This window comes from Cydia pomonella, chromosome 9 (assembly GCF_033807575.1).
Source record: "Cydia pomonella isolate Wapato2018A chromosome 9, ilCydPomo1, whole genome shotgun sequence".
Classification (NCBI taxonomy): Eukaryota; Metazoa; Arthropoda; class Insecta; order Lepidoptera; family Tortricidae; genus Cydia; species Cydia pomonella.
The window spans coordinates 11,922,442-11,940,302 of record NC_084711.1 but is presented as its reverse complement, the minus strand read 5'-3'; the positions used below and the strand labels follow the sequence as shown (position 1 = coordinate 11,940,302).

General features: G+C 38.5%; 1 protein-coding gene across 5 annotated transcripts in view; it reads left to right on the top strand.

The window, feature by feature from the left end:
• Positions 1-17,861, top strand: part of LOC133521404 (TOX high mobility group box family member 3-like) — a 48,492-nt gene that overhangs the window by 22,137 nt on the left and 8,494 nt on the right. For all 5 annotated transcript variants that reach the window (XM_061856349.1, XM_061856352.1, XM_061856350.1 and 2 more), the window contains 2 exons: positions 15,948-16,070; positions 17,708-17,817. In XM_061856349.1, the coding sequence (XP_061712333.1) occupies positions 15,948-16,070; positions 17,708-17,817 (233 nt within the window). The remainder of the gene's footprint in view (positions 1-15,947; positions 16,071-17,707; positions 17,818-17,861) is intronic.

Sequence of the window (17,861 nt, the reverse complement as noted above, 5' to 3'; positions counted from 1 at the left end):
GCGTAAGTTAAATATTGCAAACTAGAGAATAGTTAAAAGGCGACGGCTTGCCGGAGCAATTTAAAGACTTGAGTTTGCGATATTTTTACGCCCCGAGTTACACACAATGTTTTTCATCGTCAGCCTGTTTGCTTGCTAATCTGCCAGTCTTGGTTTGATTACGTATTTATTTGCGATGGCTTCTAAACTGCTAAACTAATACCACCTGTGAGAGACACGCTTATTAATTGTTTTAATGGTTCTTGTGCACGAAACAATGGGCTGCATCGATCTCTGGGAGTATTTCTTTTTAATAGATCGCGAAAAAACAGGCAAATTTGTTAAGTTTTGGCTAATGCCGCTTCTATAATTCTTTAGACTAATCAAAATAACTATTTTAACTTTTATATTGCTTTATATTGTACCTTTAGTGTAAGCCAAGATAAATAAGGAAAGACCATCTTTGGATATTTTCTATTTAGAAAATTTTCAGGAATCGCCTTTCGACGTCTGCCAGATACTCTATATTTATAGTAAAAAATTAACAAAAATAAATGGTATCCCTTCTCCTCTTTACACACTAAAGTGATTAAAAAAGTTTTTATAGTTTATATAATAAAATAAAATAAATAAAAATAAAGTGCAAAAAGCCTAGCAATGTGAATATTACCTTATAGTTCCTAAACGCCATTTTGTGTTCCAGTCTACGCCACTGGTCAATTGTGTCCTTTTATGGCTGTGATTTATTTTCTAAGATATTGTACAATATATTAACGATATTGAAATGATAACTTGTTAAAAGACATTGTACTTAATTAGCTATCAAAGATGGATAAAGCTTTTTTTCAATTTTAAGTATTTGTCAAGCTGTGGGCAATAATATATAGTGAAAAGTACTGAAAAGTAGCGTTAAGGAAAGATTTTCGATAAAAGTGACTGGTTTTGTTAACATTTTTAAACGATTTTCTTTTTTTTTGTGAAGAATTTTTTGTTTATGTTTGATTAATACAGTGTATTATGGTTTTAAACTTTCTAGTTTTTTTTAAATCCATTGCTAAATCAGTGACGTAATGGAACCTCTTCCCACCAAACATGAAGTATAATTGAGATTATTTTCTTGAATTGTAATTATATCTTAATAAATTTAATAGTTTTAAGCTGTTCATACAATAAACTATCAAATTAGCTACAATTGAAAATAATTTAAAATATTTTCAAAAGTGGAATTCCTATACGTCACCAACAACTTTTTGTGAAACCGCCCTAATAATATTAGTCTAATACCGTTCGAGAAATAAGCCCCTGTACAATGATCTCAGGGTTTTAGTGTTGTAAATTAAGTTTAGGTCATTGTTAGAGCATTTTCGATCATTTATATTGCCTGTGTTTATATGTATTTTGAAAAAAAAAAATATACAGCACAGTAGGTTGTTCCACGGGATTGATAATTAATACAGTAAAAAGTTAATATGAAAAGGCTCAGAATATTAATAGGCATTCGTTTGCATAAAGAACAACCTTGCATGCATATTAAGTTATTAACGTAAATGTATCTACATACTTACAACATTGCAACAGAACCGCGGTATGATAAAAAAAACATGGCTAGAAAATAAAAATGCCAAAGGAAAATACTTAATACAGTATTCGATGTATGTAAATAAATGCAAATCATGGCGCCCCGTAGAAAAAAAGAAGTTATCCCAGTCTGTCTGAACACGTCTACGTCTGAGGAAGGACCAAACAGGGTAGTAAGTGATATAATAAAGCATAGTTCATATAGAATTGGTATGCACTAGAAGATTGTTATTTTTTTAAGTAAATAAAATAAGAAAGTTAAGAATGGTGAATTTTAAATAGTAATGTATTTAGCTTTCAAATATGTATAAATTATAAAAAAACTCTGTTATGTAAATAATTACGAACTGTTTTCATAATGGACCTCCGTCATTTTCTGCACAACACTTTTGTTGACATTTTTGGCGTGTTGATTTCTTGTAGATCGCAATGAATTGATACCCTGGACAATTTGACTAGTCTTGTTTGATTTTTTTTTCATGATTGCCCAGTACTTTTTGATAGATTGAAATTGGGGACAATTCGAAGGATTCATCTCGCGGGGTATGTAATTTGCCTGATTATTAGCATGCCATGCCTAAACTTTTTTTGAGAAGTGGCAGCTGGCTAAATCTGGCCAACATTTCACAGGACCGTTATGGGTTCTAATAAATGGCAATACTCATTTCTCTAAGCACTCTTTAATATAAAGGTCCGACTTCATTGTTGACTATGTTATAAAACTTTTCGTCTTACAGCCGCAACTATAAATTCAACTCGTCAAGTTTCACGAACTTATATTTTTCGGGTACATTACCTCTATTATCAGCCATATAAAAATCGAACCTAGTAGTTTATTAAAATCGGGTTTTACATACGTCTTGTCGTCCAACAACAAGCAACCTTCGAATTTTGTCAATACTGGATCGTACAATAGTTGAGCTTGTGTTTTAGCTTGTCAGATCTGTTTAACAGTCCGATTGCTGTTTTTTTGCTCGATAGGTCTTATAGCCACCTCTGAGGTGAATCATCTTTATCTTTCTAGAAGTTTCTTTGAATTTTTGGGATAAATCGTAATTAGACCGTCCTGAATTTTGTTTGAGAGACCTTGGGACTATTTTCCCAAAATCTTGTTATTTGTCCCGTCCCAGACCTCCGATTAGTTTGTATTTTCCTGTCGGCTGATAGAGTCCTAGTAACTGTTTTATGACCCTACAAATACAAGCTTTTAGCATCTTAAGCGACTTAGCTGTCTTTGTCCGGGATCAATAAGAATTTTTGAAGTATTTGTGCACGATAAATCTCCTGTTCTCAATTTTCATGGTCGAAAACTTTAAAATGCATAAGGCTAGAAAAATAATATTTTCACCATTTATACTTTGAAGGTTGGTGATGAACTGTAACTGTAAATTCTTTTCCCGCCACGGAATTATTATTTTTGAAACATTGCTAATTATGTGCCAATTCTATATGAACTAAGCTTTAGGCGAGAAGGCGAGATGCTCTATGCTATGCTAAACAGGTAGATAGCCAGAACGAACACCTATGGCTTTTTGAACTGGGCAGCCGCAGGGATCGGAACCGGTTACCTTAACCGGGGGTTTTCATAGGATTATTTTAGAAGTGGTTATAAAAACCCTAACCATATCGGTAACCTCCTGATAAGGTTAATTTTTGTTTCGGTAACCGTATCAGATCGAGTAGTGTTACCGGTAACCGAAATCAAAACCGAGTCAATTCAGTTAAAGCATAATAGGTTTTGGACCAGTTCAAACGATTGTAATCTTTACGCACGCTTAAATTCAACTTATTATTAAATAACCGTAGTTGGCATGGGCTGTCTCTGATGCCTCGACCTCAAACAAGTTTTATTGCCGGTAACGTCGTTGTTGTCAATTCAAACAATATTGCACTTTGAGTCCTTAGGCTGAAATTCAAAATATTATTGAGCAATTATAGTATTGTTTGGAGTACAGCCGCAACGCGGCCGTTCCTTTGTGTATTTTTACACCTGTGTGTTCCTATTGTTTTTGTTAATTTCGGAGCAATTCTTTTTTAGACTTTTTAGGAAAAGGGTTTGCAAGTAAACAACATTCTATCCTAATTGCAATTTTTCACTTTCTTAGCAATATCAAGCCCTTATTTAGCTCATATTTTTTGTCTAGATAGATTATTATTTTACTATTCGAGTTAATACTTGGTACAGTCAAGGTATTAAATATAGACCCGGACAAAGTGCCAAAAATATATACACACTACCTTAATGCATAGGTAATAAGGTCGTGTATACATATTTTTGGCACTTTTTTCGTCACGATATTTAATACCTTGACTGTACCAATAAATTAAAGACTGATGATTTGAATCTTCCTATAATAATTTATCTTCAGATTTCAGAGATTAGAATGTAATGAAAAAAATCGCTTACTGAATTTCTGATAGAGATACATGCGTTAGCGGATTGTGGACATTATGGTAGGTATTTTACCATTGTTGAAAAGTGACATGCTAGTTATTATGAGCTTTTTTTATAATAAGCAATAAACTAAAAACATTTTCAGATGCGGTGGGTTGTGTGAGCTAAAAGTTAAGTGTGAGCCTCGCGAAATCGCCTTTTCAAAGTAGCTCTAATTTTCCTCTCTGTATATGAACATTATTGAAAATATTTTGACACGATTTGTTGTATATTAACCACAGCTATAACCCTACATTTGTTTTTTTTTTTTGATTTTTAATTATTATAAGAGTTAGGAGCATTTAAAATTTGAATGAAATCTGATTGTCGGAACCCAAAACGGGACCCTATTACTAAGACTCCGCTGTCCGTCTGTCTGTCTATCACCAGGCTGTATCTCATGAACCGTGATAGTTAGATAATTGAAATTTTCACAGATAATGTATTTCTGTTGCCACTATACCAACAAATACTCAAAGTACGGAACCCTCGGTGGGTGAGTCCGACTCGCATTTGTCCGGTTTATAACATTTAAAAGATTTTATTGCCATCTTTCAAAGCTAATTGATGAAAGCTAATTGTAATTTAACATTTGTGTAATAATGTCCTATAATATTTTTTTTTTTTTTTATTTATTAATAGTATCCCTTAAGAATAAATAAAAATAAGATAATTAATAAACAAATTTAATTTAAAAAATAACTTAATTGTATTTCTTTTTTAGAAACTGCCTACTGCCTACAAAAATCCAACCCACTGAAAAGAACAAAGTATTTTTAAAAGTAAAAAAGAAAAAGATTAAATACAAGAACAAAATTTCAGTATTATATATTGGGGGTGGTTCTTTTTTCTTTTTTACTTTTTAGTGATAGGTATTTCATTTATGGTTTTGAGCAAAAATACTAGTTTGTTTTATAGTTAGTAATCTCCATTTAGTTTTGGTCTAATACTAGTGGATGGCCAACCTCGATTTGAATCACGATTTTGGTGCAAAACGATTTGTAAATAGTTAGGTATACGTATTATGTGTCGTTGTATTATTGTAACTAAGATTTCGTTTGCCTAGGGTTTAAATTATGTATATTATATAGATATCTGGCCAGATAGATTAAGATGTGTGAAGAAAAAGTTAACTAAAAAAACAAGAAATATTACTTTGCTAATCCGCGAGAAAATAACGTGTTAGTCAATCAGTGCTAGTGCTAGTGCTAGTGCTAGTATGTTGCTTTGTGCGCGGGGCCCGAGGGCCCCGCGGTGTGCGTGGTGCTGTTGTTTGGTTGTTTGTCATGTTGTTTATGTTGTTGTTAATGAGTTGTTGTTGTAGTGTTTGTTGTTGTTGCTGTTGTTTAGGTGTAAAAGTTTGTGTTTTCTAATGGGAAAAGGTAAAGCAGTTGTACTTTTGCTTGCAAGGAATGGTCCGCGTGCGAGCACGCACTCCCGCAGCTCGGCCTTCGGCCTCGCGTGCTTGGGCGATCCAGTGGGACGCTCCGGGCCTTCGGCCCTACGCGGAGCTCGGCCTTCGGCCTTCGCAATATAGTTACTTTGGGGGTTGAAGGGAAGTTGGAGCTTAAACACGACCCAATAGTAAAAGTGTCTTGACAAGCTCACGTCGGGCCTACGGCCTTCGGCCTCCGGCCCGCCGTTTCGCTTGTCTAAGACACTTTTACTATTGGGTCGTGTTTAAGCTCCAACTTCCCCGCTGGCGAGCCTCGAAGGGGACGCTTCGGGCCTTCGGCCCTACGCGGAGCTCGGCCTTCGGCCTTCGCTAGCCTCAACGCTTCGCCGTCGGGCCTTCGGCCCGCCGGCTCCGCTTATTGAGACAGTTGACTTGTTGCCGGTTCGCTTTATAACTTTTCCCGTTATTTTTGTTGTTATTAATATAAAGAAGTTTTCTTTTCCAAAGGGGAAAGTTAATGCGGTTGTACTTCCGCTTTGGGCCGCACTCTCGCAGCTCGGCCTTCGGCCTCGCGTGCTTGGGCGTTCCAATGGGACGCTCCGTGCCTTCGGCCCTACGCGGAGCTCGGCCTTCGGCCTTCGCTGGGTTTCGAAGCTCAGCGTCGGGCCTTCGGCCCGCCGCTTCGCTTATTAAGACAGTTAACTTGTAATTGGTTCGCTCTATAAATGCACTTTTCCCGTTATTTTTAGTATAAAGAATATTTGTTTTCCAAAGGGGAAAAGTAATGCGGTTGTACTTCCGCTTTGGGCCGCACTCTCGCAGCTCGGCCTTCGGCCTCGCGTTCTTGGGCGATCCGATGGGACGCTCCGGGCCTTCGGCCCTACGCGGAGCTCGGCCTTCGGCCTTCGCTGGGTTTCGAAGCTCAGCGTCGGGCCTTCGGCCCGCCGCTTCGCTTATTAAGACAGTTAACTTGTTGTCGGTTCGCTTTATCACTTTTCCCGTTATTTTTGTTGTTATTAATATAAAGATTATTTGTTTTCCAAAGGGGAAAAGTGATGCGATTGTACTTCCACTTTGGGCCGCACTCTCGCAGCTCGGCCTTCGGCCTCGCGTGCTTGGGCGATCCAATGGGACGCTTCGGGCCTTCGGCCCTACGCGGAGCTCGGCCTGCGGCCTTCGCTGGGTTTCGAAGCTCAGCGTCGGGCCTTCGGCCCGCCGCTTCGCTTATTAAGACACTCGGGGAGGGTTGGTTTCGCTTCGGGAGTAGTGCGGGAAGTTGGAGCTTAAACACGACCCAATAGTAAAAGTGTCTCGACAAGCTCACGTCGGGCCTACGGCCTTCTGTCTAAGACACTTTTCCTATTGGGTCGTGTTTAAGCTCCAACTTCCCCCTCTCAGGTGACGCTTCGGGCCTTCGGCCCTACGCGGAGCTCGGCCTTCGGCCTTCGCTGGCCTCGACGCGTCGCCGTCGGGCCTTCGGCCCGCCGGCTCCGCTTATCAAGACAGTTGACTTCTTGGAACGCTTGGGAGCACCGTACGCACGCAGCTCGGCCTTCGGCCTCGCTTTTAGTTACTGGGGGTTGCACGCTTGGGGGTCGGGGTGAAGGCTCCGGGCCTTCGGCCCTCCGCCGGGGTCGGCCTTCGGCCTCCCAGCCTGAAGCTCGCCCTTCGGGCTCGCTTAAGACAGTTTTTATATAGGTTTTCGCTTTGTTCCTCACTCCCGCAGCTCGGCCTTCGGCCTCGCTCATAATTACTGGGGGTAGGGCGCGCCTGGCCACTCGGGGTGAAGCTCCGGGCCTGACGGCCCGTCGCGGGGTCGGCCTTCGGCCTCACGGCCTGAAGCTCGCCCTTCGGGCTCGCTTAACCTACTTGAAAATTTGATTTGCCCCTGTCCGCCGCCATTTTGGATTTTTCCAAAAATTTTTTTTCACATGGTAATCTCGGGTCCCCAGGCTCGCCGCATGCCAAATCTCAGCGCGCTCGGACCAACTTGAAAAAAAAAAAAAAAAAAAGTCGGCCATTTTGAAAATTTTTTGATGCAGTTTTTTTTCTCTCGGGGCCCTCTATGACATTTGATCGAGCATTTGAGCTATGGCATTTGAAGTTACATCTTAAGGTGTTATATTCAGAACTTTCGTTTAAGTTGCATAATCTCGAGTTCGATATACTGGATCAAAAGGCGAGGTACTTTGCTTCAGAACTTGCACACGACATGTATACCACCCAGCTTAATAAATTGCATAGCTTAACAGAGTCAAGTTCTAGTTCATTTTTAAGGAGGAGGGAAATGGAACCAACAACACACCATGATTTCCATCCTCGCGTAAAGAATTTAACTAATGTAGACTTTGCTGAGAATGAAATTGGGCTTTTACGAAAAGGATTAAAATATAATTTCCGGCCAAAAATAACTCAGGGAACTCTAGAGAATTTAGCAGTGGATTCAGAGGTTGCAATAGTGCGGGGCCGTGGTGATGTAGATACGAAGACCATGGTAGCTAATATTATTAAGAGTTCTAGTCCAGCACAGGCTGAGGGTGCTGTTTCTGATGTTTTGGTGCTGAGATCTATACAACAGAAAGTGCAAGACAATGATCTGGTGGTTTCAAAAGCGGACAAAGGCAATTGCATTGTGATCATGGGGAAGGGACAATATAATCAGAAAGTATTAGATCTTATTCAAGGTGATGGTTTTTCGAGCTTGCATAGGGACCCAACTCCAGGGTTCCAGAAAGATCTCAGACATGCAATAAAAAATTCTATGTTTGTTTTTGAAACCGAGCATCAAAAGAACATGGTTGTGCCTATGAATCCACGAGCTCCTTTTCTTTACGGACTTCCAAAAATCCATAAGGATAATATTCCGGTTCGTCCAGTGGTCTCTTACTTGGGTGCTCCAACTTATAATCTAGCTAAGAGGTTGAATTGTATTATTAGACAGAAGTCTCAGTTCCAGCCGAAATATTGTTTGAAGAATAGCTTGCAGTTAATAGAGAAAATAAAAGATATTAACATACCAGAGAATGCTGTCCTTCTTTCATTAGATGTAGACAGTTTGTTTACGAATGTGCCATATGGGGATACTTTGGATATTCTTAGGGGTCTTTTTGAAAAGCAACGGTTGCATCCAGGGGAGGTAGATGAGATGATAGATCTTACTGCGATTTGTATGAAACAAAATTATTTCAGATTTGGGGGACAGTATTATTTGCAAAGTGATGGTTTGGCTATGGGTTCTCCGCTGAGTCCTTTAATGGCGGATATTTTTATGGACCATTTTGAGAACCGGCACATTGTAGGCAATAATAATATATTATATTATTTTAGATACGTAGATGATTTGATTATTTGTTGGACGGGGAGCATGGGCCAACTGGATGCTTTTATTACTGAACTTAATAGTAAGCATCCGAAAATCAAGTTTAAAAAGGAACTGGAGCAAGACAACTCATTGAATTTTCTGGATTTAACAATTTCGAGAGTGAATAATAGGCATCATTTCCAAATTTACCGTAAGCCTACACATACTGATTCGGTTATCCCGGCTTCTTCGACGCATCCATGGCAGCATAAGTTGGCTGCTTTTCATTGTTATGTGCATCGGATGTTGACTGTGCCTCTTTCTGATGAACACTATCGAGCTGAACTAAATAATATTTATCATTTAGCAGTTTCGAATGGCTATGATAAGTCTGTTGTGGATGGAATCATCAGAAAAAAGCGAAATAGTATAGTCAACACTATGTTGTATGCTGCACGATCCTCTGAGCCGATTAAGAAATACAAAGCGAGCATAACTTATGTTGGCAAATTGTCAGATGCAATTTACAAAATTTTAAAATCTAACGACATTCCTGTGGCTTTTAGGACAAACAACACTTTGCACTCTAAACTTTGCAATGGGAAAGATAAGATCGAGAAGGGGAAAAAAATCTGGATTTTATAAGCTTACTTGTGATAATTGTAATAAAGTGTATGTGGGGCAAACAGGCCGTAATTTCACTACCAGGTATAAGGAGCATGTTGCGTCATACAGACATAACCATCCAGAAAAGTCAAATTTTGCGAAGCACTTGATAGACAGTGGCCATGCTTTACCTGAGAATCATTCTTTTGATATTTTACATGTTTGCGAGAAAGGATTGCGTTTGAGTGTTCTGGAACAGTTGGAAATAATTAGGTACAACAATAGGGGGATGATTCTTAACGAACAGTTGAATGTTGCGTCATCGCCGTTATTACGAATTTTTCCATCTCACTCACACTTGCACAGTAGGGGGACTGGTCAAGGTATAAATATGGCCGACCGTTCTAGACAGCTCAGTCAGTTGTCGGGTGTCAGACCGTCAACATCTCCAGCATCTCCTGAGGATGCCTCGTAGAGAGGCGAAACACGTGTCGAGTTTTGTACTTTTGGTGGTGGGTTGTTATATTTATTTGCGTATTTATTTTTGCGGTGGGAGGGTGGGAACATTAATTGCATGTAAAAATACGCAAGTAAGTATAACGGGTTAGCACTGATTGACTAACACGTTATTTTCTCGCGGATTAGCAAAGTAATATTTCTTGTTTTAATTAGCATGGATTTCCGCAAAGTAACGCCTGATTCTATTAATTATTTAAAAAGTTAACTCTCAAAAGACTCGACAAAGTAGTAAAGGCATGTAAATTATAGACCTTACTTTCACTCCACTTCCACTCCCACTCCCACCCCCACCCCAAACGCGAGATAATCGCGAACAAACACATATGAACAACGCTAACCTAGACGCATTGAAAGTATTTTTTTTATTAACTATGGAAAATGCCCAACATCAAGAGGGGGCAAAATTTCAAAGTCAAAAAAAAGTTAAATGGGTTATCATTTGAAAGAGTTCAAACTGTACATTCCAAAACATTTTTTCTTTTTTTTGTAGTGAAAAAAAAATATGGAGGAAAATTTATTATCTCTGATATCGCCGAAGTTTACCGGAGAAAAATTATGTTTTTTTTTACATAATATTAATATTACTACAAAAATCCTTTTTTTTTATTTACAAAAAAAAAACAAATTCAGTTTGCAATTTAACCAACTTTACCTGTGTTTATTCTTCTACTTAAAATTTCTATGAGATTACTTTAAAGACACTTTTTTCAAATAAAAGAACAATTTTTGAAATCGAGTCACATGATAGAGAATTATCCTCGAAAAACAACAATTGGTTAGACAATTTACCGATAGATACATTATACTTAGTATAGGCACGTATAGGTAAATACTTCTGATCAAAAGTCTTTCGCCTTTATAGTTATACGAGATAATTCAAAGTTTGTACGGAACTCTCGGTGCGCGAGTAAAACGAACTCGCACTTGACCGGTTTTTTGACGTTCGGAACCCTCAAAAGCTTAAGGGCGGTAGCGCTGCATTTGTTTAAAACAAACATGAGGTTTACCAGAAAAAATATACACTACAGATTTTCGGTTCCAGCTGGTGCTAGTATTCATTACGGGTGATTTACGAAATTACCCAAATACACCTTATATACACATATTTATAGGTGCTATCAGCAGGAAAACTAGCTTAAGCGCTTGATACCTACATCTAAAGAGCCCTCCACACTCGTACGCGAATCGAAGCGCGAAGCCGCGAACGCGAGTGTGGAGGGCTGTGGGCTGAAATTCGGCTTTCATTGACATAGAAACCGAAGTTGTTATTTTTACGTTTTTTTGATTAAAATAGGTTTTGCCCAGCATTGTTATGGTAACCTATGAATTTTAGACGATTTGGAATGAAAATTGTGGAGTTATGATTTTTTTTCAAAATAAATGTATGGAGCAGGAACAAGAAATCATCATTACTCAAGAACCGCAAAACAAACCGTAATATCCTCGCAGGTGGTTATACTACGAATTATTTGTGATTTTTTGGCATACTAGATATATCCGCCACGGGTGCGGTTTTTTTTGCCAAAAAATCACAAATAATTCGTAGCATAACTATCTGCGAGGATATTACCGTATTTGTTGCGGTTCTTGAGATATTTTGATATTTTGTTCCGACTCCATACATTTTTTTTGAAAAAAAATCATATCTTTACCATTTTCAACTTAAATCATGTGAAACTTATAACTTAGCATAAACACACTGAGCAAAACCCATTTCAATCAAAAAAATCTTAAAATATTGAATTTGGTTTTTGTTGTTTTTCCATAAAAACAATTAATGATTTAAAAAAAAAACCGCACCCGTGGCGGATATATGTAGTATGCCAAAAAATCACAAATAATTCGTAGCATAACTATCTGCGAGGATATTACCGTATTTGTTGTGGTTCTTGAGATATTTTGATATTTTGTTCAGGCTCCATACATTTTTTTTTGAAAAAAAATCATAACTCTACCATTTTCAACTCAAATCGTGTGAAACTTATAACTTAGCATAAACACACTGAGCAAAACCCATTTCAATCAAAAAAATCTTAAAATGTTGAATTTGGTTTTTGTGCTTTTTCCATAGAAACAATTAATGATTTAAAAAAAAAAACCGCACCCGTGGCGGATATATGTAGTATGCTAAAAAATCACAAATAATTCGTAGTATAACCACCTGCGAGGATATTACGGTTTGTTTTGCGGTTCTTGAGTAATGATGATTTCTTGTTCCTGCTCCATACATTTATTTTGAAAAAAAATCGTAACTCCACAATTTTCATTCCAAATCGTCTAAAATTCATAGGTTACCATAACAATGCTGGGCAAAACCTATTTTAATCAAAAAAACGTAAAAATAACAACTTCGGTTTCTATGTCAATGAAAGCCGAATTTCAGCCCACAGTGGGCCCTCGCGTCGATTTCGCAGATTGTTCACGCCTTCGCGCCTTATTCCCCGTTTTTTGTCGGTATTTGGCCCGCGTCAAAGGAGACGCGAAGCGCGAACTTGCAAGACTCCACACTCGCGATCGCTTCGCGCCACAATTCGCTCACGAGTCGGTTAATCTGTAACTCAGTTAAACTGTCATAACCTTCTATAGCGGCTACTTGGTTATATTGGGTGCGAACTTGATCAACCAAAAATCAATTTGACAGTTCCCAGTTTGAATCAGTGCCTTGCCGCAACGCAAACTAAATCCGATCAGCTGACGCTTCGGCGCCATCTTGCCGCGAACCAAACTGCGAAATCACCGTGAAATTGTGCGAGTGTGGAGTCTACGTCAACGTCGCGGTATATTCGCTCCGCGAAGTCGCGCCGCGATTCACGCGCATAGACTAGAGGAGGCTTTACTTAATTCAAAATTCTAAATGTCACTACACAGCTAGGTGTAGCTGCGTTTAGTAGGTAAAGGGCCCTCCACACTCGTGCGCGAATCGAGGCACGAAGCCGCGAACGCGAGTGTGGAGGGCCCTCGCGTCGATTTCGCAGATTGTTCACGCCTTCGCGCCTTATTCCCCGTTTTTTGTCGGTATTTGGCCCTCGTCAAAGGAGACGCGAAGCGCGAACTTGCAAGACTCCACACTCGCGATCGCTTCGCGCCGCGATTCGCTCACGAGTCGGTTAATCTGAACTGTCATAACCTTCTATGGCAGCTACTTGGTTATATTGGGTGCCAACTGGATCAACCAAAAATCAATTTGACAGTTCCCAGTTTGAATCAGTGCCTTGCCGCAAACTAAATCCGATCAGCTGACGCTTCGGCGCTATCTTGCCGCAAACCAAACTGCGAAATCGCCGTGAAGTTGTGCGAGTGTGAAGTCTACGTCAACGTCGCGGTATGTTCGCTCCGCAAAGTCGCGCCGTGATTCACGCGCATAGTCTGGAGGGGGCTTAAGCATTGTAGTCTGACTGCACTATCCAGGAACAATTTTTTAGGATGCTAGTTCGGAATACTGAATTAAGAATTACACTCTCATTCTCTTAATAATAAAGTTGTGTTAAGGACATTTTCACAAATGCCGCATAGGTTCTGCTGCTAACTGCACGTTGTCATGAATATATTATTTTTTTGCCGCGACTATATGCCGCCCTATTAAAAAAAAATGACTTTTCATAGCGTCTATCATTCCGATCCATATTTTCTTTTTATTTGGCGTTTGTCGATGTACGGCTGTCATCTTGGATAGGCCCCAAGGCCCCCCTGTTGTCTGTTCTCACTCAGTACAAAATTTGATATCCAAGCCGTAGCCATTTAGGTGGTGGGCCAGGTGTTTTTTTTTTAACAATTATGGCCTGAATGCGAGTCCTTTAATCCATGGGCAAGCTGTGTATGTTTGCGTTTTAGGGATGTGGATATGTCGTTTTTAATCATGTTATGAAATGCCACTACTGATAATATTCTTACATTTCTACATACCTATTTGACGTTTATTTTGCAAGTATGTATGGAGTGTGGATTTAAAAGGAGTGAAATCTCTTATGGTAGAACTGTTGCAAAAGTGTCCAGCTGACAGCTATAAATAATAGTTCCAAATCTCTCCAGAGTAGCGCTAGAGTAGCTAAGCGTTATTGACGGAGTGAAGTGCGCTGTCTATGATTTGATTTTTTTCTCAAGTATTTTCTAGGTATTGTAGCGCCACCTATTTGAAGTTTTTTGACGACACTTTTTGGTACACGGAGATTTAATTCCTTACCTCCACCTTCCATACTCGTATGGATATAATCATATTTCCAGTCTTCTTCGCGGATATGGATGTAAAGTAACTACAGTGGCATGATATTTTTAGGATTCTTTACCCAAAGTGTAAAAACGGGACCCTATTACTGAGACTCCACTGTTTGTCTGTCTGTCTGTCTATTACCAGGCTGTATCTCATGAACCGTGATAGCTAGCAGCTACAGTTGACATTTTTACAGATGCTATAAGCTATAACAACAAATACTAAAAACAAAATAAAATAAATATTTAAGTGGAGCTCCCATACAACAAACGTGATTTTTTGCCGTTTTTTTACGTAATGGTACGCCACCCTTCGCGCGCGAGTCCGACTCGCACTTGGCCCGTGTTTTAAAATAAGATGCAAATCTTTTGTTTTCATATGCCAGATACTGTAGATATATGGTTCGATTGTCCCAATATGTCCAAACAATTTTACGTGGTACAAAGGCATGATTCATATAGCAATAAAAACAGAGATAAGGATACTTTTTTTACACTTTTGTCCATTTAAGGGGTTTACAATTTGTATGTACCTATGCAAAAAAACGAGATCTACGCGGACCACGTCGCGGGCATATAATATAATAGATTATTAATTAATGAACACCAATAATTCTAGTGAGAAACGGATGCTTTTCCCCGAGTTAATCATTCTACTTTTTATTTTGAATACGAGGATAATAAAATACATGTGTATTTTACCAAACATTGTAGAACCGAGAATTAATATCAGAGTAGAAACTATACAAGTCTGATTTGATACAACTAGTTTTAACTGGGCAAACGCGTTTTCACTAAAAACGGGTGTTTTCGGTACGGATGGACGGTGCAATCTTGAACGTGGCTAGTATTTAAGAGCCCATCAACGTGCTCACTAGCGCCACTGGAAAATAATTGTGATTGTTTAAATTTGACGATAGATATTTAAAAAAGGGGGCCGCTACGTACTGTATTTTGTATTTAAGTACCTTTTAAATACATCAAACTAGTTTCTATGTTGCTGGATTCATCGATCTATGAACTTAAAACAAAAACGGCCGTTTTAACTTTGGACGACTAGATTGGCGAATCCAGCAACGTAAAAACTAGTATGATGTATTCAAAAGGTACTTCAATACAAAATACAGTACGTAGCGGCCCCCTCTTTTAAATATCTATCGTTAAATTTAAATAATCACAATTATGTAGCAGTGGCGCTCGTGAGCTCGTTGATGGGCTCTTAAGGCACGAGGATTAAACAAACTTCGCCACCGACACCGAGTGAAATACATATTTTTTCACCACACCAACGCGAGGAAACAACTCAAAAAATTTGTATCAAATTACTTTGCCACTCTTGTAGATAAAATGCAACTTTCTCATTAGATATTAAAAAATGAAGCGAGCCTTTCCAAGCTGGTGTAGTAAATAGTTATTTGTTTTACAAGGAGGCAAAGTTGTTGTGTAACCGCTCGTGGTAATATATGAATGCTCGAGCAAGCGAAAGATCCCAAAATTGAACCACGAACGTAGCGAGTGATTAGAAAAGTGGAATCTTAAGTATTGCGAGGGTTTCAAGACACGAGGGTTAAATAAATTTTGCCGCCGAGTGAAACACAACATTTTTCACCACACCAACGCAAAGAAAATACTAACTGTAAAATATCAAACAAAATCAAACCCAAATTAACGTTGCCCTACATGTAGATAAAATGCAACTTGCTCATCAGTTTTTGAACAATCAGAGCTGGTAAAGGCTGGTTTGGTGAAAATTATATTAACAGATAAAGTGAATCTACCCATGATTTTTATAGAATAAATATATTAAATACCTAATCGCAAAAATTGGCGTTCTGCACTCACAACGAAATCAAAATGCCCGCAATGTTAGATAGGTGTGATATTAAGATCTTATTGAAATTGTAATTATTTATTTGTTTTTGTTATAGACTTTTCATACACCATCTTTCGGCGACGAAGAATTCGATATCCCCTCCATTCACGGGCAACATGCGAACGGAGGCCAACCCCCTCACATACAATACAGCCAAATGCATCATGCAGCGCCACAGGTAAAACAACTTGTATTAAGAACCTAATCCCAAAAACTTACTTTATGAGTCAGCTCCCTGACATGACATAGGTATCCACTTTTCTTTATAGCTAGGTATATATGGCAATAGGTACTTAAGTTGGGTTGTTGCGTCCCCACGCCTACGCTCTGAAATGCAAATCGCAATCCGGTAATAAACCACGAGCGAATCCATATACCAACACAATATTATTATAATCTACATGATTTATACATAGGTAACTAACGTATATAAATAAAATTGAAACACACGCATAACTTCGAAAATGAACTGTTGTTCTCAATTTCGCATCACATAGCTAATTATTCATTTGAGTTGGATAATAATAATTTTAGTTTTCTACCAGCTAGAAAAAAGCAATAGATAGTTCCTTAAATTGAAAAACTTACCCAATATCCCAGCAACTGCTTATATTTTAAAATCTTTTTTTAAACTACCAGAAACAACTAATCAGATGGCTTTGACACAAAAGTGGTTTAGTGTTGCTATTGTATTTTTGTTTTTTAGTGTTTTCGAAAAAAATTAAATTTTAAATAATGGCCCAGTCTCGCACTAGTCCCTTATTCAGCCCATCAGTAGAACAAGGCAGCAAATTAAAAAAAATGTAGTTACAAACTCACAAAGGTTTGTCCTTCCATAGAAAATTTGAATATCGCGCCTTTTTCTAATGACAAAGTGGGTTTCCCAGAGATATATCAGAGATATGTCAAGCCATTTTCGTCAGTAGAAAAAGGGGTAAATTAAAAAAAAAATTGGCGCTAGAAATATTAATAAATAGTACACAAGAAACTTTGAATTTCGCACCTTTTTTTACTGATAAAGTTGTTTGACACACTATACCTATAATCATAAATGTCCTTTAGAAACGTTAATAATATGTGGCATTTGATCGATCGACTGAGTTCTTTGCTAATATACCTATGAAAGGCTTCTTCAAGGCTAGGGTAAATAGGTATCTCATAGGTAAGCGTGCTCCACCGTAGACCGCATCATCACTTACCATCAGGTGAGATCGTGGTCAAACCTACCGTTATAAAAAAAAAAAGCAATAAAGATACTGGGCGGCTACCGAAAAAATCGTAATTCGGCAATTGCGGGCATTTTTGTCTGTCACTCTAATTACGTCTTAGTGAGAGTAAAAGAGAAAGATCCCCGCAATTTGCGAATTACGGTTTTCGCGGTAGGCCCCCAGATTACTGATATATATGATTTTTTAGATGGCAATTATTTAAAATCGCATGCCATTTGTTGCACCGTGTGTTAAAGCCTTAATGCTTGCCTCGAACAGCGTTTTCATGTTGACAGATTATGTGTTGCTCTCCTTTTCGTTTTTGTTGTTTCCGTCATTTCTCTTATGACCATATCTCGTTTCTTTGCTTTCGTTGCAGAAAAAAAACATTAATATTATTTTCCGCTTCTTCTATCTTTTGTATTTCCTATCGTACATTTTAATAATGTTTGGTTTAAATGTCCAGCTATGAACCGATAACTAAACTATAGTATAGTTCTAAACTTTCGTCTTAGATTTGTAAACAAATGTCCACTTTGTTCTAACTTACAATTTCTTACATTTTATCTCAGATAATCAAGTCCTATATAGATAGTATAACTTATAGGTGGGGATGATGAACCCCGCCCAAGACGGGCTGGCGCCGCCGGGTGGTGCTCCATCGTACCAACAACCTCTGTACTTGCAGGAACCACACACACCAGTCACTTCACACAGGTAAATGCCGAAGTTATTGAGGACTTGGTTTTAATACGAATACG